The sequence below is a fragment of the Gossypium raimondii genome, chromosome 3 (assembly GCF_025698545.1).
Source record: "Gossypium raimondii isolate GPD5lz chromosome 3, ASM2569854v1, whole genome shotgun sequence".
NCBI lineage: Eukaryota > Viridiplantae > Streptophyta > Magnoliopsida > Malvales > Malvaceae > Gossypium > Gossypium raimondii.
Genome location: NC_068567.1, coordinates 45,039,642 through 45,063,646, shown reverse-complemented (window position 1 = coordinate 45,063,646; position 24,005 = coordinate 45,039,642). Strand labels below are relative to the sequence as shown.

The 24,005-nt window shown below is 32.8% G+C and overlaps 2 protein-coding genes and 1 non-coding gene across 9 annotated transcripts; all 3 read right to left on the bottom strand.

Moving 5' to 3' along the window:
• Window positions 1-2,390: 2,390 nt before the first annotated feature.
• On the bottom strand, window positions 2,391-6,048 carry LOC105794392 (plant UBX domain-containing protein 2). Its single transcript, XM_012623550.2, has 4 exons — window positions 5,871-6,048; window positions 4,812-5,752; window positions 3,671-3,949; window positions 2,391-2,800 (listed from the first exon to the last, which is right to left on the bottom strand). The coding sequence occupies exons 2-4, from the start codon at window positions 5,718-5,720 to the stop codon at window positions 2,564-2,566; spliced, it is 1,425 nt and encodes a 474-aa protein (XP_012479004.1). The 5' UTR covers window positions 5,721-5,752; window positions 5,871-6,048; the 3' UTR covers window positions 2,391-2,563.
• A 7,254-nt stretch (window positions 6,049-13,302) lies between these two features.
• Window positions 13,303-16,980, bottom strand: LOC105794391 (uncharacterized). Of its 7 annotated transcripts, XR_008194484.1 has the most exons (8): window positions 16,752-16,955; window positions 15,955-16,306; window positions 15,813-15,868; window positions 14,802-14,880; window positions 14,000-14,103; window positions 13,841-13,924; window positions 13,607-13,713; window positions 13,303-13,486 (listed from the first exon to the last, which is right to left on the bottom strand). It is a non-coding gene; the product is annotated as an uncharacterized LOC105794391 (transcript). The 7 variants fall into 7 exon arrangements; XR_008194481.1 differs by having other exon boundaries at window positions 13,841-14,103; window positions 16,752-16,953; XR_008194486.1 differs by having other exon boundaries at window positions 13,607-14,103; window positions 14,802-14,961; window positions 15,813-15,831; window positions 16,752-16,980.
• Window positions 16,981-22,781: 5,801 nt separating this feature from the next.
• On the bottom strand, window positions 22,782-23,595 carry LOC105784985 (uncharacterized). The gene has a single exon (XM_012610916.2). The coding sequence runs from the start codon at window positions 23,429-23,431 to the stop codon at window positions 23,039-23,041; it is 393 nt and encodes a 130-aa protein (XP_012466370.1). The 5' UTR covers window positions 23,432-23,595; the 3' UTR covers window positions 22,782-23,038.
• Between the last annotated feature and the right edge of the window lie 410 nt (window positions 23,596-24,005).

Here is a 24,005-nt window from a genome sequence, read left to right as displayed (position 1 = left end):
ATACAGGATCACAACCAATTGGGAACCCTGTATTCCATCAAATTTTATTTGTTTAAACGGGACTTAATACTTGTCGGACATTATCAGATATGTGATTGATTTTCATACATGACAATTACACAATTCACATACATAACATTCAATTCAAACATATAAATATACAAATTTAGTTACATGAACTTACCTGGCTAAATTATAGCAATACTAAAGTTCAGGAGCATTTTGATAATTTTTTATTTTTCTTAATTTTTCACCTGATCTCGGTCTGCAGCAAAAATATGAAAACCAACTTAAAGCTCTCCCTCCATGTCGGTTTAAGCAGAAGGTAGAAGATGGATTGTATAGAAACATTAAAATTTAATTTGTTTGTTTTAATTTCAAACAATTTACCATTTTGCCATTAAATCCTTTTATTTTATTATTTTCCATGCTTATGCCGCCTCATCATTCTAGTTTACTCATATTTGCTTCTCAAGTCCTTCATATTTTATTAACCAAGCCATTTAATCTATTAAATATTATAATTAGTAAGTTTTATATTTTTTAACAAAATTTTAATACCACCTTATTGAACTCTGTAAATATTTATAAAAATATTTACGGCTCTATAGAAATGAGGTCCCGATACCTTATTTTCCAAAATCACCTGAACTAGAGTTTTATCACTCGAATCTAATAATTCATTATAAGACATAAATTATTAATTCAAAAATATTTTTAAAACCATATTTGACTCGTAAATATTAAATAATAAAATTTATGAGCTTACTCATCGGATTTGATGGTCTCGAACCACTATTTCTAACGTACACCACTAAAAAACGGGTTGTTACAGGTTTGGACTTAGTATAATACATTCAAGCATTAGGTTTATAAATTTAAGGGTTAAATAACTATTTGGGGTCTAAACTTGGTAACTTTTTTCATATTATGGTTTGACCGTTTTCTTGGTTCAAATTAAGTCCTAAACTTTACAATTGTTCTTATATTGAGGCTTAAACTTGACAATATTTCCCACATTGGAGCCTGAACATTTTTTTGTCCGCGTTAGGCCTTGAAGTTTGCAATTGTTTCCACAATGAGGCTTAAACTTTAAGGTTTTTAAGGGCTAACTTTAATAAAAAGAAAATTCAAGCCATAATGTGAGAACAATTGCTGAGTCTGGACCTAAATGAGACAAAAAAGAAGTTCAAATCTCAATGTGAAGAGTTGCCAAGTTCACAATCCAAAATGTGATTTAACCCTAAATTTAATAAGAAAAATAACAAATTATTCGATTGTCAATATAATATAATAATGAACAATAAAATATATTTTCATTAATTTATATGATTTCATAAAATAATAAATTTTACCTACAATAAGTAGGGGTGTTCATTCGGTTAACCGACCCGAAATAACATTAACCGAATTAACCGAACCGAAATTTTTTCAAAAAACTTAACCGAACCGAAATTTTTTCGGTTAATTCGGTCGGTTAACCGAATTAACCGAAAATTATATGTTTTTTTATTTTTGGTTAAAAATTACCCGAATTAATCGAATTAACCGAATTGAACCACTACATAATTAAATTATTTTTAGACTTTTAGACTTTAGTTTCAGTTTTAGTTTTAGAATTTTATTTTTATTTATTAAATTATTTGTAATTTTTATGATTGGGTTGGGTTGGGTAATTGGGTTGGTTGAATACTTGGGTTTAAATTGAGTTTAAGTGAATAGTGGACCTATTTATATATTATAATTTTATTTATTAATTTTTTTCGGTTAAACCGAAGAAATTCTATTAACCGACCGGTTTCGAACTGAATTAACCGTTAACTAAAAAATTAAAAAATAATTAATCGACCTCCGACCGATTAACCGAATTCAGTCGGTTAACCGAATTTTTTCGATTTTACCCGAATTTTGCACACCCCTAACAATAAGCATTTTAATTAATATATATAAAATAATTTATTTTTTATATATAATTTATGCTTTTTAATAAGGTGAATTTGAGTTATTTCGTCATTGTATGAAAGAAAATGAATTATTATATTTAAAATTAAAATATTTATAACTTATAAATTTCAAACTTATTTGAATTTGTCAGAGCACACCCAGCTCGATCCGAGTCCGAATTTGAAAAAAAATCCGACCTCAAAAATCTAAAAGAACCCAAGCCCGAGAAAGCCTGAGCCCAAACTAATTCGAACTTGAAAAATTTAGGTATTAAATTCAAACACAATAAAATAAAATTAGAATATTATATTTTAAGTATGAGAGCTTAAATTCAATCACAAGCAACCTCATTTCCACCCTCAATATTTTAACTATATAACGGAGAACCAATATTATATATTAGAATAAATAATATTTTAAATTCATATATTTACAAAGGCTTAGAATATTGGAAATGAATTTATTATTAAAAAACAACCAATCAACAATATTTTGATGATTTAGAAAGGGGAGAAAATTCAGGCTATGTCACACTAAGAATCCACACAGCTTTAAAAATCGAAGCATATAATAATTGGTTGGGTATATTTCCCCAACAAATAGAGATGAAGGTTTTTAGTCAATTTACAAGGGGCTCACTGATTTCCAGGAGTTCATTAGAAAGGCCAGTGAAGACGACAGAATCAGTTTCAACAGGCTTGAACCTAATAAGTGCTGAGGGAACCAAATCTTCTTCCTCCAGCGTCCTGCCTTTCTCCCCTGCTGCAGGAAATGATGGGATCACTCGTAGTTTAACAATTACCGGATCTAACAGCTCGAACTCCAAGCACGGTTCTTTCAGTGCTGAACTCACAAACTGAACATCACAAACAGCACAAATCATTTCACCTTGGAATGGGATGAAGCCAACATTTATGAAAATCCATCTTGCTCCCTCCCTACTGACGGGTCTTCACATTTAGTTTTGACTAAATTCATTGTAAGCTAATCTACTTTGTTATTATTCTCATGCTCCCATGTATAATATTTCTTTTTCTTTCTTAGCTTCATTTCCTAACATAAACAGTCTTTTTTGAGTTTTCTATCTTGGGATATAATGAACTTAATTCTCTAAACAAGCTAATACATGTTTAAGCTTAAGAGTAAAGAGGTTTATGCAAAGATCAGGAATTATCACATGCATAAAAGATTAAAAAAAAATGAAAAAGCGCATATACACATGTATAAGATTCCAAGGAAAATCACAACCACTGAAATAAGTGAGGGATGAGACCAAAAACCACAATCTCCAAAGCAATGGTAACCATGTTAAGTATTGCAGGAGGACATCAAGGTTAGCATTCAATGACAACACTGACCATTCATCATTTTAGGATCCAGGATATGAGTTAAAACCTCGCAACACTTTTGCTAAATGCAAACCAAAATGGACATCATATGGATAAGACATAGGATACATGTGAAATATTCCAATGTTGTAACCAAAGTGCAACTAACCTTCTCTGTTAAATACTAACAAAAGTATCCTGTTAAAAAGATGATGTCAGTGTGAAATTAAGACTTATGATCGTTAACCATAGCTGACCTCCAATATACCCGTAGATAAAGATATCAAATATGAAACAAGGCTTCAAAAATTGTTTAAATATATAAAAGGAATGAATTTTTAACTATATTAGCGTAACAGGTAGGGAATAACACAAACAGCTAGACAGAGTGGACTAACCTCGTAGAGAGCACTAGTTGGTTCCCAAGGAGCGAATTCACCTTGAAGCACCACTCCATCAGGAAACTGGATGCGAATAATTGTTCTTCTATACTTTCTCCTGGCTGCTTTTGCTTGCTTTTCCTTGTAAGACTTGGGGATTAAAAGCTGGGAGTCTGCAATCTTTTTCTTTCTCATCTCCGCTTCTCTCTTCAACTCTTCACTTGATAGGTTATAGAAAGAATCCGGTAGCTCAATTTTTGCTGCTACACTCTCAGGTACAGAGAAGAACACCCGGATCTACAACAACATTCATGTTCTGAGTTAGGATATTCTACAAGACTTAATAAAATGTAAATGAATGAATTTTATGTATTAAGAAGAATGAGAGATAGGTGATAAAGAACATCTAATATCATGATTAATCACATATTTTACTCACGCAACAGTATAAAAATTGTGCATGATCACTAAATATCAACGTTCTACCAGATAAAAGGAGAAAGAATTAGTGCACAATTGCAAAAATGAAAGGATCGAACAGAAAGCAAGTTGAACTTTTCCATAAACAAAAAGCATCTTTCACTCTTTTTAGTAATATTTAGAAATGTAGCAGGACAGGGATCTCATACATATAGAACAGCAGTGTGATTTACGGAAAACATTTCTAGAAACTTTATCAAACAAGTTACCATCAGGATAGCTATTTTTATCATTTCAACAGAAGGCCTCCTGCAGAAGGGCCACACTGACCGATTATTTAACCATATTCATTTCAAAAACCCAATATTACCAGTCTGTATGAACACAATACAGTGATCCACCAGGTCCATTATAAATAAACTGAAATCTTGCATCTAATCATATATACACGTGCACCGTATAAACTAAAATCTTATATATTAGACCCTAAAGCCATAGTATCATCCTAGATCAGCTGGTGTTGTTTTTACTCTGGCAATGGACATGATAATAATCCACTAGGACAACAATTATTATTTTGTACACACATATAACCTTATATATAGCAGCAGTCAGTTGCACCACTTAAAGTGTCAGTTACAGATCATAAGTTTATCCTAGTTAAGATTTAAAACAAGATACCAAAATGAACAGGTGGATTTGATGAAATAGTAGAAACATCAGCGAACAGTTCATTTACCTTTCTGTCTATCTTCTTTGACTCAACAGTTTCCTCTTTCTCAGGTGAAGCTGTAGGGGAAATATTTTCACTCTTCTTAAATTTTTCCATGTTTCCTGGTTCCAACAACATTATTGCCTTACTGATCACACTAATCTGCTCCTCTTTAGGAACATCCATGACTGCCCACATTTCCCCTCCTTCCTCCTCCAATTCAAATCCAACAAATTCCAACAGCTCAACCCCTCCTGCTACCTCACCAATTGCCTCCCTTATCTTCGGATTACTCATTCGAAGCTTCCTAAACTTGTCATTCCCAGGTTCCTTAACTATATTCCTCAACAACTTGAGAACTACCTCAATCGAGCCTTCTGCTGGTTTCCCTGAAAGGAATGAACTAACACGAACCTCTACTTCACCTCTTGACTCTTCCAAAGCAGTCTCATTGGATCCTGATTCATCATCCGTTCCTTTTCTATCCAATGAATTGGTATTGTTGACACAAGTTTCAACATGTATAGACACCTCCTCCTCAGACCTATAAGAAGCGCCACAAATCGGACACTCGAATACATTTAAAGTGAAACCATTTTTGGATACCTTGCTAGAAGTGATGAATGAGTCGTAGGGATCAAACCCACTTCCCGTTTTGTGATTTGGTTCAGGATTAGAGTTGGAACTGGGCTTGTTTTGATCAGAAACCGGTGGTTTAGAAGGCAAAACGGGCTTAGAATTGGATGAGGAGGAAGAAGGGGCAGGGTTGGGAATAGGAGAGGGACGAGTAAGGATTGGGTTAACAGGTCCAGAAGAAGAAGAGGAACCCAAGACTCGACCTTGGCCCTTGAATTTACCAGAAGAAGAAGAAGAAGAAGAGAACTGGGTGTTGACTTTCTTCATGAAGCCCTTCAATTTATCTTTCATCTCACTCATGATTGCTTTCTGGGTACTATTCTCGCTCCAAACTGAATTAACGATAATAGTAATATAAGATCAGGAATCAAGAATGAAGGTTGGCATAAAAAACATAGCAGAAAATAGAAAAAGGGGGGAGAGATATAGAGAAGAAAGGAGAATGTTTACCTGGGAAGAAGAAAATTGGAGTTAGAGAGATCTTAATGGCTAAGATAGATGGATGTTAATGGCGGTCGTAGAGGAATACTAGTCCGTCTCTTCTCACGCTATTCAACCGCGTATTAAGTCTGTGCTTAATTTAATAAGAAGAGTTACATCGGACGGAACCAGGGTAGAGGTGGTTAGGTATTGGCTTGGCTCAAACAAAATATGTTAAGGGGGGAAATATGCAATACCAATTTTACAAACACATTCTTCTTTTCTTTTTACTCCAGGAATACTTACTTAAACCGGTTAAATTCAAAATTAATTAAATCAATTTTTTTTATATTTTTTAAGGATAAATTATACCAACAGTAACTCAATTTTGGGGTAACTGACAAAACAGTCACCTTGATTTCATTTCAGTCACTCAACTTTGTAAAAGTGACAAAGCTATCTTTTTTTGTTGTTTTCCATCAAAGACATCACGGCAAAGTGACATGACACATGATGGCATGCTTGGTATCAAAAAATCCTCTAGCTGGCCAGTTACCACCAATTTAACAGCCCTATAAATACCAATTTAGGGTTTAAGAAGAGAAATAGAAGAAGGAGAAGAAAAAATGGAGATGCCTCCGGTTTTCAAATCAATCCTGTTGACACCATTTTTTTGACAAAAGCGGGGTCGACTTTGGGTTTTTGAAGACTAAAACGAAAATGGAGTCGCCACCAATCCTTTTTGATAAGGTGTGATCGGATCACCTTAAAAAGTGGTTGTTTTTAATAAACGATTTAATTTTATTAAAACAACGATTTTGGTCCACGAAATTCAAAAAAAATGGGTTCGGGAGTCGGTTATGTATGAGGAAGGATTAGCACCCTCGTAACGCCCAAAATTGGTACCTAGTTGATTACTTAGTGTCTTAGTGTCTTAGTGTCGAGAATTGAAAACTTTGAAGGGATTCAAAATACAATCCTTATATTGAAAAACTTGCATAAATCAAACTACTTATTAAGATTCTCTCATTTCAGAAAGAGAAAATATCACACCCAATGACTTAGGGCACGATATTTTACCTCTTCAGAAATGAGCTTGTTTAAAAAAATATTCGCATGATAAAATTTAAAAGGGTATTCAATTGTTTAAGTCATGTGAAAGATTGCAACCCAATACATTAGGGCACAATTTCTCAAAATACTAAACATCGAATATTGCCTTTATTTATTATTCTCTATTTTAGAAAATTCTCGTCTCGAGAAAACTACGCGTTATATCCAATACATTAAGACACAACATGTCGAATTCTTGATAATGAGTTTTTTATATTTTATATATAAAAAATTTCGATCATTTAGATTCAACGAAGGAAATCGGAACCCAATACGTTAGAGCTCGATTTTCTCGAAGATTCTAAATATCAAGTATTATTTTTATTTTGAAATTTCTGTTTTGGACGAATCCGAGTAAAAATAAATGTAAAATAATAATAATGATGACAATGCAAATAAAATGATACAAGCAAAACAATAAATAATAAAAACAGTCATACGGGCAAAATAACAAATAATTAGAAACTAAACCAAGAAAACAAACAATAATAAACATGTAAATAAATAAACAAAATTAACGAAATGATACAAATATAAGAGATATATATAAACATAAATATGTATAAAATGATGAAAATGTGAAAAACATATGTATGTGCATGTATTCATGAAAATAAAAATATATAAAAAATTATACAATATAAAAATATACGTAAGTATGCATCAAAGTTTAAAAGATATATAAACAAGTAAATGATTAAAATTTATATATGTTTAGATTAAATTAAAAATATGGGTGTAAATATATATACAAATTAGAGAGTACAAAAATATATAAGTACGTACATATAAATATATACTTACAAGAATTTAGCGAATATGTATATAGGTATAAATATATGTATATAAACTATAAAAATGAGTATATATGTATACATATATATATACGTATTAAAGTTATAAAACATATAAAATGTAAAGGTAAATATTTATATACATGTATATAAATTTGAAAAATTATATGTGTACGCATGTAAAAAATGTATGTATATAAATTATATGAAAATATAAAACATATAGGCATATTTATGTGTTTGCAGGAATAAAAATATGTATATAGATATATAGATATAAGTTATAAAGTATAAAATGTAAAAATACAAGTATATGCAGATATATATACATGATAAATTTGAACTTTTAAAGGTATAAATGAGCAAATAGCAGCAATAATAATTAATAATAACAATATAATATCAAGTTTATTAATTAAGGAGAAAATAAACAAAATACGAAGGACTAAATTAAAATTTAAAATAGATTTCGGGCTTAAATAGGTAAATAAATAATGAAGGGCAGGATCTGAAATGAAGCCTATTGGAAGGACGAGGGACCGATCGAGCAACTTCCTCCTCTCCTCCGAAACGCACAGTTTCATTAAGGGCCAAATAGAGAGAGACATAAAATTTTGTGGCAAAATTGAAAAGATCAAAAAAGGATAAGACCTGATTACAAACAACCTCAAAAGCGGTAGGACTAGAGGCATAAATAACCCCTTTTATCCAGAAACACGCGGATCCTAAGCTTACCGATCGGGTCGGGTACGGGTCATGCCAAAACGGCACCGTTTTGGCCACTGATGCCAATGCTCAAAACGGTGCCGTATAATGCCCCATATAAAAACAAAAAAAAAACAGAAAACAAAGCATTCATCTTTCATTTTAAAGAAAAAAACAGAGAGTTAGGTTCTCTCTCTCAAAAAAAAGGGCCCTTTCTCCGGCCATTAAGGTCTCTCCGGCTTCCAACGCACCATCGTCGTAGCCACAGGCTGACGGTGAAAGAAACGGGCTCTTCGGCCCTTGTTTCTCAGTGCACAAAGACCTGGCCTTCAAACCGAGAGACCGAGGGCTTTAGCCCCTTCTAAGGCCTGATTCCGACGACGGCAAAAGGTCCTCCGTCGACGGCGAAGGGTCCTCCGTCGACGGGGCCACAGGCGATCAGGTACTTTCTTTTCCCCTTTTTTAATCTATTTATTTTATATACGTAAAAATAAATAAATAAATAAATAAGAAATGGATCCAACGAAAACAAACGAACCAAAGATCACCTTTTAACTTGTTCTTTTTTGTTATTTCAAATGTTCATGTGTTCAGAGCCAAAAAAGGTTACATTTTGCTTCGGCTTTTATAGCCGATTGTGTCATTATTTTCTATTGCTGTGGTTGTCCCTTCTTTCTTCTTTGCAGGCGTTTGGTGGCGGGCTACAAAGGCAGAGGGTATGGGCGGATGGGACGTGACGAATGGCAGTGGCAGAAGACAGAGAGCTACGGCGCTAGGGTTTCAAAAAAGCTGAAACCTTAGTTTAACTTCTGTTGGGCCAGGGTAATTTTGGGCTGAATTGGGTTTGGGTAGTTGGGCTTATTTTATTGGGCTTTGGGTTTCTGATTTGGGCTGGTAATTTGTGGTTTTGGGCCCCGGGAAAATTTGGGCTTGTATAAATCCCATATTGCAACCCTGCAAGTGATTCTTCCAAACTTCAAAGGTAACGATCTAGGGCCAAAGCTTTAACCTAATTGCTTCATATTCTTTTGCAGTTACTCAGGCATGGCTGTTGCAGTTTCAAACTAGAATGTTGTTGATTTGGGGGTCACAGTAACACAAAGGGAAAGCAATTTACCCACGCTTCTCCTCACTCCTGATTATGGTAGGTAATGTTCAAATCTTCAAATTTTGAAGAAATGACCCCCATTTTGCAAGATTTTCTTTTCTGGATTTTTTTTCAAATTTATTCAACTCCCTTGGTTCAATTGATGGGCTAATTTTTTTTTCTATTTCATTGATTTGGGTTCGAAAGAAAATTTATTTGTCTTTGTTTTTGGGTGTTTTAGTGAAGCTGAGATTTATCTATTTGGTGGTTGCATTACATCTTGAAAAAACATGGTGTTTTAACGGTGGAAAGTTACAGAGGAAGAGAGCCAAGAAGAAGAAGAAGAAGAAGAAGAAAAAGAGCAAAGACATGGAGTTTAAATGGCAAAGAATCAGACCCCGCCAAATTAGGCAAATAAGACTCTTTTTTTTGACAGTCTCTTTTTCTTCTTCTTCTTCTTCCCCTCCTTTGTTATTAAGGGTTTTTTTTTCAATTTCTTCTTAAGTTGGGTGGATTTCCACTGTGGACATCTAACGTGACAAGTTAACTGGTCACATCAGCAGTTAACTTGCCACATCAACTATCCCGTTAAGGCATTAACGAAAATTGTTAATCAGTGATTGTTTTGTCACTTTTTTTATAACGTTAGTGACTGTTTTGTTATTTTTCAAAAGTTGAGTAAATAAAATGAAACCTAAACGACTATTTTGTTAACTACCCTAAAGTTGAATGACTGCTAGTATAATTTATAATTTTTAATTTTAATAATTTGTAATTAAATCGACTCCAATTTAAAGAATATTGCCCATTTAGACTTAAATGATTTTGAAACCCTAAGACAACAAAAATGATTGTCCCACTTAACTTTTGCAATTAAAACATTCTGCAAAACCATTTAATTATCTTTTTTAATTTAATAAAATCTCATCTACATTCTTACTTCGCTAAATACTAAAACTTTAAATTATTTTGCTTTTGAAGTAAGAATTTATAAATATATATATATATATATATATATATATATATATATATATTTATAAACCTATACGTTTTTATATATTTATATATATTATAGGCTTAAATATTTTTATAAATTTACATTTTATATATTTAATAATAACTTAAAACTGAGATTTTATCAAAAAAATTTTAAAAATATAAAATTATCAAAAATTAAGATTTGGACATATTGTTATCTCGATAGAGATGTTTATCGAGCAACCATTTGTTGGCTAGCAGTGCAACATTATTTTTTAATTTAATAAGATATTGTGTAGATTCCTACATTGGTAAAAACTAGGATCCATAAAATAAATTGCTGTTAGGAATTTGATAACCGCAAATGCCTACAACAATATTTAAGATTAATTTTAACATTATTGAAAAGAAATATTTTTAAAAATATGGGTAAACTATAAAAATAGTCACTTTTGTTTGCCTCAGGTTAAATTTTAGTCACTTATGTTTGAAATGTTACATTTTAGTCACTTATGTTATTATTTTGTTACGAAGTGATCACTCTTCTGTTAAGTTCCATTATCTCCCTAACGGTAATCCTACGTGGCAGTCCAACTAGATTTTAAGTGCCAACTTGGATTTCCTAATGGGATGAGAATAGATTTTTAATTAAATAAATTTAATTAATTAAAAATTCTAAATTCTAAATCTTAGTTAAAAAACTGTTCATCTTCCCCTTTTTTTAGTTTTCTTTTTCAGTTGACTAAGAAAACTATTATTATCAGAATTTTTCATTCGCCTACAAAAACAAAAGAAGATTCAATGGAGGGTCCAGGTATGTCTTCTTCACCGACAAATTTATGTTCTAAAACTTAAAATCAAGTGGTTGTCAACAAATTTATGTAATAAGATGAACTACAATGACTACATCATGTGAAAAAATGATGTTCCAGTTAACATCCTAGAATGAAAAGCCAAAACAATTTGTTTTAATGGTTGAACCAGCTTTTGTTCAACTTGGGGTTTTTTCTATTTTTATTTGACATGGGATTGTTTATTCTGAGAAAACCCAAAATTCCTATGTTTGTTAATTTCCTATTTGATCTGGTTTCAGGTAAAAAAAGACAAAAATGGCAAACCAGCTTGGAGTTCTTAATGGTTTGGATGCAGCAAAGACACAATGGTACCATTTCACTACAATTGTGATTGCTGGAATGGGTTTCTTCACTGATGCTTATGACCTTTTTTAGTATCTCTCTTATCACAAAATTGTTCGGTCGTATTTACTACTTCGATGCACTTTTTGAAAAGCCTAGAACTTTGCATCCTCATATTGTAGTTGCTATTAATGGTGTGGCCTTTTGCCAAACTTTAGCTGGACAGCTTTTCTTTAGTTGGCTTGGTGATAAATTAGGCCGAAAACGAGTTTATGGACTCACCTTGATGCTCATGGTGATCTTTTCCATTGCCTCTGGACTTTCCTTCAGAAAGTCTCCAGATAGTGTAATGGCAACCCTTTGCTTCTTCAAGTTTTGGCTTGGTTTTCACATGCTACAGTCATTGCAGTTCATCTTATTATATAAATTTATCGACAACCACTTGATTTTAAGTCTTAGAACATTAATTTGTCGGTGAAGAAGACATACCTGGACCCTCTATTGAATCCTCTTTTGTTTTTATAGGTGAATAAAAAATTCTGATGATAATAGCTTTCTTAGTCAACTGAAAAAGAAAACTAAAAAAAAAAGGAGATGAATGGTTTTTTAACTAAAATTTAGGGTTTAAAATTTTTAATTAATTAAATTTATTTAATTAAAAATCTATTCTCATCCCATTAGAAAATCCAAGTTGGCACTTAAAATTTAGTTGGACTGCCACGTAGGATTATCGTTAGGGAGATAACAGAACTTAACGGAAGAGTGATCACTTCGTAACAAAATAATAACATAAATGACTAAAACGTAACATTTCAAACATAAGTGACTAAAATGTAACCTGAGGCAAACAAAAGTGACTATTTTTGTAGTTTACCCAAAAAATATTTATGTTATATATTACTTTTTGAGTTAAATCTAAAATCATTTTAAAGAGTTTAGGTCGGCCTTGGTAAGAAGAATTCATTCATGAGAAGAAAATGAAATCACAGACATGACACTACACCAAAACAGGTCTTTAGCGGCATTTTTTTAGGCCTTTAGCGGCGTTTTTTAACGCCACTAAAGGTATTTGCGGCGCTTCCACAAGCGCCGCAAAAAAGGCCGCTAACGAGAACGTCACAAACGTTTGCAGCATTTACAAACAAAAACGCCGCTAAAGATCTTTAGCGGCGCTGAGAGAAAAACGCCGCTAAAGATCATGTTCTTTAGCGGCGTTTTTTTCTTAAGCGCCGCTAAAGACCAAGACCTTTAGCGGCGCTTTTCCCACAAACGCCGCTAAAGAACATGACCTTTAGCAACGCTTCTTTCACAAACGCCGCAAACGAACAAACCTTCAGCGACGCTTGTAGCAAAAACGCCACTAAAGACATAAGCTTTAAAAAAATTTATTTTAATCAAATAATATTTATTTTTATGATAAATATTATATTATGTTTTATTTTTTAAATTTGAACTTTAAATATACTTGTTAAGGATAAATAAAAAAAATATTATTTAAATTAAATTTTCTATGAAAATTTTAACTTTAAAACTAAATATAAAAATTAATGAATTTAGTTTTAAAATTTAAAATAAGAAAATTTAGATTCCTAGAGTCAAACCATAAAGATTTTCTCGTAGAACTAAGAAACTAAAAAGAAAGAAAACTATGAATGAAGTAGATATCATAAAAAGAAATCCCCAGATGATTTTCTAGCAAAACATTTTTACATGATTAGTTCATAAAATCTACATCTTCATTATACAAGAGAAAGGACATTACATATCTAAAAGAACATAAAAGGCTTCGCACAAATAGGATGAACAGCCATGCTAAGAACACCAAGCCCTGCACTGGAAGCCAGAAAGAAAAGTTTTTATGAGAAATAAAGCTGTGAGGGAATGGATGCAATGAGCCAAAGAAAAATTATGGTGAAAGATTGAAAGACCAAGCTTTATAAGTCAGCCAAATACCTTCTAGCTCCCACCACAACAATCTTGTGGTTTGGAAAATCATCCAAAGATCAACCTTGTTCTCTTACAGTTCCTAACAATCCAGCAAGTGCAACTCCAGCAGTTACCTAAGAGAATTAAGTAAGCACAACTTTCTAATATTGGTGGCATTCATAGTGATGCTACAGCAATCTAAGTTACACTAGAATCTAATCCTATCCATAAAAGTAGCAACTTGCTAGGCCAAGTGCTCACCTGTACGTCATCATTAAACATGCAAAACCTTTCCCGATAGCATTTCAGAGTTTTAAAGGCCCACTTCATTTGAAAATCCTCAAACTAAATGGGGTAACCATCAAATAAACATCATGGTATAAGCATAAAACAAAAGTCTTACTTCTGAAAGAGAGAAACCTGTACAATAGCCTTAGGCCAACGTGTTAAAACCGCTTCGATGAACTCATCAATAATTGATAAATATTCTTCCCCTTCTAACCTTGGTTGTCTTAGTCCTAAATCTGTCCAAACCCCCAAAGAGAAACATGTCAAAAGAAATCTCCACAATCGGTAAATAAAACAAAGTACCACCAAGCATTTCATATGTTCCATTCTATGAATAACAAAGTAAATAAGCACATATTTTACTCACAAAGCGGGTCTTCAATTAGCTTTAGATTGTTAGTACCAACATCTAGCATAACTGGGAGTATATGTCAGAGACGAATATTGATTTAATAATTAAAGTTCTAACACAAGACAAGAGTAGGTTCTAGGATTTCCAAGTCTATACCTTGTCAAGAATTTTTATAATGAATGTTCTACAACCCAATTAAAGCATTACTTTCTTTAAGCCTGCCTGTTGGTTACTGTGTCTGTATGGCAGGGATTTAGGTTGTGGATGTCTAAGCTTAGGCTTGCTTTATATTTTAAATAAAAATAAAAATCAACAACCAAAGCATGCAATTCATTAAGGATGAGCAAGAATGTGGCCTACATTGATTAAACATTTTTCTAGAGGAATAGATGAGGTATTAATAAGGTTAAAATAGCCTAAAAATACAAGAGTTTATATGAGATAACTCATAAAATCGATGCCCTTAAACCACATATCACAAGAAAAGCATAAATTTCACAAAACATGGAGAAAGTTGCAAACAACGAACAAATAGAACCCATTTTATTAAACAACTACACAAATATAAATAAAAGGAAATACCTTGCATCTGAGCTGAAGAGGAATCCAAAAGAAGAAGCAGCTAGAATAAAAGAAGTGAAAAGAGAAGCCTTTTCTCCATCTCCATGGTGAAGGCAACAAATGGTAAAATGAGAGACCATGAAAAAGAAAAGAAATGGTGGCAAAAAGAAAGCAACAGCAGCTAAAAAAACAAAGAGAGCTCTTTGTGACTGTATATATATTAAATACAAAACCCAGAAAAGAAAAATAATAAAAATGAAAATCTGGTTTTGGTGCTCTTTAGAAATAGTAAATTTCAAATTTCAGAAGTACCCATATTATGCAATTATACTTTGAAGTCAGCTTGATTAAGGATAAAAGATCCATTCCACCATTAGTTTTATAATATACAGCTTGTCATCATCAACTAATCTTCCTTTGTTTTTACTAAAAGAATCATTTGTAATTTTTCTATTTCATAAGAATTGCTCTAACCAGTCAAAAAATCCCTACATATCAACTCATTAACATGATTCTAATTATTTTTGTACAGTTGATAAACCAATAATATGATCAAATTATAACCCTTACATATGACCAAATTATAAATCAATATAAAGGAAAATTATGCTTTGGCCCCTCAAAAATGGAAAAATAGTATACTTAATCCTTTCAAAATTATAAAATCATAAACTAATATATGATAAAATATATATTTGACATCTCAGAAAATTACAATTCAATTTTGGCCCTAAAATAAATTATGGATTCGCCCTGCATACACAAATGCCATTGCAAAATAATATCTAACACAAATCACTTCAAAAGATATTGTAATTGGCTGGCCTCTACTGACATTCAAAGAGGGCAGCAACTACATATTCAATAAAAATAATGAACCATAATAAACCCAAAGATACAACTTTTAAAACTATAAAAACAATAAACCAGTAATATAAACTTTTAGCTTTGATGCATTTGCTTGAGAGACATCATCGAGTTAACAATTACGTCCAATGAAACTAAAACCAGTAAAAGCTAAAATCCAAATACCTTTTGGGGCCATTGCTTGCTGCAAAAAAAGAGTTCAAAAAAATGGCGCTTCGAAGCTGTCAGTCATTTAGAAAAAAAATGAAAACCCAAAACAAGAATGATAAAAAAGAATTGAGAGAGTAGCCGGCAAAGGCAAACCTACTTGGAATTGTAGAGACTACCTCACCCATCTGAAGCCGATCTGTTGGAAGATGATCAAAATAGAGAGAAAATACGAAAAGGGAAAGCATCCACAAACTAGCAAAAGTAGATTAAGGTAAAACAAAAGGGCAAGTCAAATTTACTATAATTAAAACCATTTAATCCAAAGGGCTTTGGGGATTTGCCTTTCTATTTTTGCCAAACAAAAAACTGAAAATTTTGTAGCTGAATTACATGCCAAAAATACTCGCCTTCACAAGCCATAAAGGCAACTTAGCTGCTTTTGTTTTTCAGACTCTTCTTCTTCCTTGATGTAAAGCTGCTCGGTCCGATTTCTATTTGGGGGATTTCAGCTGAAGAAAAACAAACTTTTATTTGGGGGATTTAGGGCGCACGACGGAGATGAGAAGAAGAGGGAGTAATGAGCGAGTAACCAAAAAATCATTTTTTGCAATCCATGTCACCAAACAATCCATGTCAAAGAAATCAAATTCTCTTCGAAATACATCAAGGGCCTTGGGCGTGAAACCATCAATAATACATCAATAATAATGTCTAATCTTCAAACAAGAATGAACAACAAGATTCCTGGAAAAATAACAATCATAATTTTGCTGCTTTTCTTCATGCAGAAGAGATTTTTAATTTGAAGCAAATATAAAGATTTTTTATTAATATTAGACAAAACCCAGGATAAAAAAAGTTGTAGATGAACAAATGGACAGTAAAAAAATTTGATTTTTAACCCGCAAAAACATTTAAAGGAAAAAACTGAATGAGCTTTATTGGAAAAGTTACCTGATCCAAGGATTTTTGGGATGGAGAAATGAAATTTAGGTTAATAAAAGAAGAAAAAATGAACCCTAAAAATAAGCAAAAATGTGAGAGGCGTTTGTGTGTGTTGTCGTAGTGGAGTTCAATTTTTGGTTTTTGGAAATTGAAAGGAAAGGCTTAGGGATTTTAGGGGGGAAAGTAGGGAATTTCGGAAGGGGGATTTTATAAAATGGAGTGAAATTATTTTTGTGGCGTTTTCTCTAAAAACGCCGCTATTGCTTACCTTTAACGGCATTTTTCATAAAATCGCCGCAAAAAAAATTCATTTTGAACAAAACTACGCCGTTTTGCTATTCTAAAATTTTTTTATTTTATTTTTTATAAATTGATTTATTTTTGCGGCGTTTTTTATAAAAACCCTACCATTTCATTTTGAACAAAATGACGTCGTTTTGCTATGCTAAATTTTTTTTTATTTTTTAGTAAATTGATTTATTTTTTGTGGCATTTTTATAAAAAACGCCGCTATTTCATTTTGAACAAAATGACGCCGTTTTGCTATGCCAATTTTTTTGATTTTTTTAAAATTGATTTATTTTTTGCGGCGTTTTTTTAATAAAAACGCCGCTATTGCTTATCTTTTGCGGTGTTTTTTATAAAAACGCCGCAAAATATTATTTCATTTTGAACAAAATGACGCTGTTTTGCTATTTTATTTTTTATAAATTGATTTATTTTTTGCGGCGTTTTTATAGAAAACGCCGCTATTGCTTATCTTTTGCGGCGTTTTCCATAAAAACGCCCCAAAATATTATTTCATTTTGAAAAAACTGACGCCCTTTTGCTATGCTAAAATTTTTATTTTGTTTTTATAAATTGATTTTTTATAAAATAAAAAAAACAAGTACTCTCAAAATAAATATATATTGTATATTTTAATAAGAAAACAAATGATAAAATGGTTGTAATTAATTATTAAGTTAGAATTATCTAAATTAAATAATTACCTATATATCCATATCATTTTATTTTTGTATTTTTTCTTATAATTTGGTCCTCTCAAAATAAATAATTATACCTAAATATCCATATCAATCTATTACTTTTTTAACTTATTTATTAATTCTATTTAAACTAATATTTAAATATATCAAATGGTTTAGATTAAATTTTTTAAATATAAAGCATTAATTAATTGTACAAAATTTTATCATTTAACAAATCTCAAGTAAACCCTAAATTAACCATTCAATACATATAAAGTCTATCTATTATATATCTCTTAAATAATTTAAACTATACTCATAATTTCAATATATTTGATTAATTATTATCTCTTTTACAATTATATAAGAACATATTTAAAATATAAATTAAAAAAATAATTAAACTAAACTCAAAACCTTAACTCGGCCCCTAAATCCCTAAACCTTAAATCCCTAACTCTTAACCCCTAACATCAACCCCTAAACCCCTAACCCCTAAACCTTAAATCCCAACACTTAAACCATAATCCCTAATTCATAATCCCTAAATTCATACTCCCTAAACCTTAAAATATGAACTCCTAAACCGGCCTTAAATATTAAATTAATCACATACCTTAAACTAAAAACCCTAAACAAATTTATTATTATCTCTTTTACAATTATATAAGAACATATTTAAAATATAAATTTAAAAAATAATTAATCTAAACCCAAAACCCTAACTCGACCCCTAAATCCCTAACTTTTAACCCCTAGCACGTCTAACCCCTAAACCCCTAACCCTCTAACCCCTAAACCTTAAATCCCAACCCCTAATCCATAAACTCTAAACCCATACTCCTTAAATCGGCCTTAAATCTTAGATAAATCATATACCCTAAACCAAAAACCCTAAACAAATTTATTATTATCTCTTTTTCAATTATTTTAAATAATAGTATTTTAATTTTTCCATGTGTTTTATTTCAAATTATTTCTACGTGTCATTATTTTTTTGGCCGCTAAATCCCCGAAAGCTCACAAAACGGCGTCGTTTGGCTTATGTTTTTTTGCGGCGCTTTCTTAAAAACGCCGCTAAATCCCCGAAAGCTCACAAAACGGCGTCGTTGGGATTAGGTTTTTTTGCGGCGCTTACTCAAAAACGCCGCTAAAGCCCTAAGCATTAGCAGCGCCTTCTTAAAAACGCCGCTAAATCCCCGAAAGCTCACAAAACGGCGTCGTTTGGCTTATGTTTTTTTGCGGCGCTTTCTTAAAAACGCCGCTAAATCCCCAAAAGCCCACAAAACAGTGTCGTTGGGCTTATTTTTTTGCGGCGCTTTCTCAAAAACGCCGCTAAAGCACTAAGCATTAGTGGCGCTTTCTTAAAAACGCCGCTAAATCCCCAAAAGCCCACAAAACGCTGCTAAAGCCCTGAGCATTAGTGGCGCTTTCTTAAAAACGCCGCTAAATCCCCAAAAGCCCTCGTTAGGCTTATATTTTTTTGCGGCGCTTTCTCAAAAACGCCGCTAAAGCCCTGACCATTAGCGGCGCTTTCTTAAAAACGACGCTAAATCCCCAAAAGCCCACAAAACGACGTCGTTGGGATTATGTTTTTTTTACGGCGCTTTCTCAAAAACGCCGCTAAAGCCCTGACCATTAGCGGCGCTTTCTTAAAAACGCCGCTAAATCCCCGAAAGCTCACAAAACGGCGTCGTTTGGCTTATGTTTTTTTGCGGCGCTTTCTTAAAAACGTCGCTAAATCCCCAAAAGCCCACAAAACAGTGTCGTTGGGCTTATTTTTTTGCGGCGCTTTCTCAAAAACGCCGCTAAAGCACTAAGCATTAGTGGCGCTTTCTTAAAAACGCCGCTAAATCCCCAAAAACCCACAAAACGGGGTCGTTGGGCTTATGTTTTTTTGTGGCGCTTTCTCAAAAACGCTGCTAAAGCCCTGAGCATTAGTGGCGCTTTCTTAAAAACGCCGCTAAATCCCCAAAAGCCCTCGTTGGGCTTATGTTTTTTTGCGGCGCATTCTCAAAAACGCCGCTAAAGCCCTGACCATTAGCGGCACTTTCTTAAAAACGCCGCTAAATCCCCAAAAGCCCACAAAACGACGTCGTTGGGATTATGTTTTTTTTGCGGCGCTTTCTCAAAAACGCCGCTAAAGCCCTGACCATTAGCGGCGCTTTCTTAAAAACGCCGCTAAATCCCCAAAAGCTCTGAAAACGGCATCGTCGGGCTTAGGTTTTTTGTGGCGCTTTTTGGAAAACGCCGCTAATGCTTATTTTCAGCGGTGTTTTCCATAAAGCGCCGCTAATGATCGATATTTAGTGGCGTTTTTTATCTAAACGCCGCTAAAAACGCCGCTAAAAGCTTGTTTTGGTGTAGTGTGATCATCAAGTCAGTATGTAATAGAAAAATGAGTTTAAGCTTGATGGAGGACCCCATCACGATGTTTTACTCTTAATGTATGATTTTTGAGTTGGTAATTATTTTTCACCAAAAAAACAAACAAACATAAGATGAATAGCTCTTTAAAAGGAGTTAATAGGCACAGGGCAAAAGATCAATACCTTAATAAAAAAAAAGGACCCATGAGAATGGATCCTTTCTCCCTCCTAACAACTAGTTTTTGTAAAGGATACATCCCTCTTACAATTATATATTCTAAACTTAAACACAATTTTCACCCAAAAAGCAAGAATGACAGAAAATTTCATAAACGATTTATTTGTTTTCATCTTTCTCTTGTATTGCATATTTTTGTAGGAGCTCAACTCTATATTTTAGTAGGCTTAAACCCTTATCTAAATAGAAGTGGAGAGGTTCTAGTTCAGCGTTGAGATTGTAATATGTCAATCCAGTACTGTATTTTTAGATAGTCTCCTCTAATATTGATTTTTTGCTAATATGTAATACGTGATACATGCAACTTTTCCATTTCTATTCTACCCTAACGTGAAGATGCAAAGTGTTATGTTTGTTGAAGATAAAGGTTAACAATAATATAATATATATATATATATATATATATATATATTTATCTTTGGCAATAGACCAAATATTGATTTCAAAAGAGAATGATGGCCAAGCAAATTTAACCTAATTTGAGAATGAAAAAACAAAACTTACATTAAAAACAATTTAAAATAAGTGGAACTTGGCATGAAGAAACTCAAAAGGAAAAATAGTAAGTAGAATCCTATAAAAGAAATAGTAATGTTTTTAAGGAAAGAACTGAGTAAAACATTAAAATTGTAGAATCGTTTACAAGGACACAAGCTGATTCAAAGATGAAAGATTTGATTTTTTATATCTAAAATACTTAAAAACTTATATTAAATTATTTGGATATCATTCAAACAAACAAATATTTAATATTAATCTAAAATCAGCCTCAAGAAGGGGTGAGCAAAACTCGATTCGACTCGAAAAATCGAAAAAAAATTCGAATTTCGAGTTAAACGAATCGAGTTATTTAAGTCAACTCGAATTTTTTTTCGAATTTCGAGTTCGAATCGAGTTGAGTTTTCGAATTCGAATTCGAATAATTCGAATAATTCGAATATCAAACTATAATATTTTACATTTTTACCCCAAACTCCCAAACCTTTTTACTTTTCCCTCAAAACTTTTACTCCTTCCCACTTTCCCTCCAAACCTTTTATTCCCCTCCCCTCCCAACCCCCAATCTACCCAAAATCCATTTCCCACCAAAATTTTACTCTCCCATTTATTTTTTCTCAAAATTTTACTCCCAAAAACCCTCAAAACCTTTTATTTCCCCCCAAAATTTTTACTTCCTCCAACTTTTCCCCTAAAACTTTTATTTCCTTCCCATCCCACCTCCCATCTATCCCAAACCCTTCCCCCTCCAATTTTTTTTTAATATTTTCCCTCCATCTAGTTACTTTCCCTCAAACTTTTATTCTCCAAAATTTTTTATTTTTCTCCTAAACTTTTACTTCTTACCTTTTACTCTCAAATAAAAATCAAAATTATTCAAAAAATCACTAAACATAAATAGTAATAATTTTATTTATATCTACTATTTATATTATTAAATTAAATTTCACATTTTATATTATTTATATTATTAAATTATTTAGTCATATTAAATATTTATATTAAAATTAAATTATTAATTATGCCATAAAATATTCGTGTTAAAATTTTATATTGGTATCGGTTTCACATTTTATTTTTAAAATAACTTTTATTAAAATCATATTTTACATTTAATATATTTTTAATTCTAAAATACATAGTGACAAAAATCAAGATAATTAAAACAACTAAGTAAGCAAAGAAACTAATCAATATATAAAAATTAATAAATAAATTATGAAGTGATGAAAGTTAATAAAAATTTTGATTAAGGTGGACAAATTTTATTACAATGGGTGACAATGGTTACAAGGATCAAAATTATTTTTTAAAATTTAACTCGAACAAATATATTCGATTCGATTCGAATTCCATCTCACTCGACTCGATTCGAGAAAACTTCAAATAAAGTTAAGATGATAAAATGACATTCGAAAACTCGATTAACTCGAAAATTTTCGATTCGATTCGATTCGATCGAATGCTCACCCCTAGCCTCAAGTTTGTCCATTTGGTATGACATGCATTATAGAAGCAAGTTCCCTATGTTGGACATCCTCCAAATACCCTTTCCCTCTTTTACCACTTACCACCAACCACAATGGACAGATTTTAAGCCGCAATCTCCAACACCTCAGTTCACATAGTGATGCTCAATTTCTTTCAACTTACTAAACCCATGTTCGACCACCAAATTCCTAAACCTGCTACTTATTTTAATGGAACAAACTAGAAAGCACCAAAATGACAACATAAAGAATAAATTACTTAGATCATCCTGACATGGATTTGATGCTTCTAATTACACATCAGGTTCTGAAAACAGTCTGATTGAACAGTAACAACCTATGAACTTCAGCCTCAATTAGTATACACAAATGGCAGGCACTGAACTCGATAATATGAATACTACACCCACTCCCAAATGATAATTAACTTGTTCTTACTTAAAAATTGCAGCTACATATTACCAAAACCTCAATTCCAATTCAAAAAGTAGCCATCATCTATGTTGAATCAAAAACAAAATCATAAGAGAGCATAATTTTAACCAAAAGCCTAACAAATTACAACTTGAGAAAACAGAGATTAAACAATATGACCATGTAATTCTTGTAAGATAATAAAATCCTTCATAGTAGCCAAACACAACAGAGAGGGAATTCTAAATTTAAAACATCACAACAAAAAGTGTAGCCCAAACACAAGCGTTGTAAAAAAAAAAAGCACTTATCTCACTCAATCCCGATTTTTAAGCCTCTCAAGGCGCTGATTCAACTGCTCGACCTTAACAACAAGGCCAGTAACAGAGTAAAGAAGCCAATAGAAAAGGAGAGCGGCGGCTATGAGAAGCGCGTTGCGTTGGCTCTTCATAATGGATTTCTGGTGACGGAGATGCTCGGAAGGAGTACAAGAATCGCCCTCACAGCTAGGCCGTGTCTCGTATTTCCAGTAAATATCCATCAGAAGGAAGAGGCAAAACGGGACCACCGACAAGAAGGGTTTGAGGAGGCCACGAGTGACGGCGATCAAGCCCTTACGGAGACCGTCGAGGCCAGGTAGCGTGAGGAGGAGAACCATGATGGCTTCTGCACCCGCGGCGTAGCCAAGCACTACCCATTCTAGCGCCATTTTCAGTTTGGGGGAGATTAGATCTGATATGGAGGAAGCGGAGGTGGCTTTAGGGGTTGGGCGGTTCAGGAATGTTCTTTGCTTTGCCTCGGGGTAGGTGGGCAGAAATGGAGAAAGGAGGGACAGGTGGAGTGTTGTGGCATTGTGTGTGAGGAGCAATAACACATGGCTGCTTAATAAGGATTTGGGGTTTTATAAGATTCGGATTATTAGGCCCAATTCAAGTTCAAAGGTTAAGGATTTGGGCCCTTTTAAAGACTTGCCAAGTGTACCATATTTAAAGGAAGAAATACTGGATTCAAGTCAATAACTTTTGGATTTATAATTGACGTAAATGTGGGTGAACAAAATAATTTACATATAATAAAAGGAAACACTAACACTGCTTTGGAGTCAAGCTCAAATCCTATGTTTTTAATCCAAGCAAAACGCTATTGATTCAACAAGCTGAGCATCCAAATGCCCTGTCAAGTGGCTCCTTCTGCCACAAAACCCGCATCTTGGCGAACGTGAAAGCTGCAAAAAATCATCAGCAAAAGCAATAAGATGATCATGATTGAAGTCTTTGTGTTGC

Bases quoted from the DNA above. Each gene is read 5' to 3' on its own strand.
- LOC105784985 (XM_012610916.2), bottom strand. From the start codon at position 23,431: ATGGCGCTAGAATGGGTAGTGCTTGGCTACGCCGCGGGTGCAGAAGCC.
- LOC105794392 (XM_012623550.2), bottom strand. From the start codon at position 5,720: ATGAGTGAGATGAAAGATAAATTGAAGGGCTTCATGAAGAAAGTCAAC. The intron at 3,950-4,811 runs GTAAATGAACTG...ATGTTGTTGTAG, and splicing joins CAAAGAAGATAGACAGAAAG to ATCCGGGTGTTCTTCTCTGT. The intron at 2,801-3,670 runs GTTAGTCCACTC...TGTGATGTTCAG, and splicing joins CAACTAGTGCTCTCTACGAG to TTTGTGAGTTCAGCACTGAA.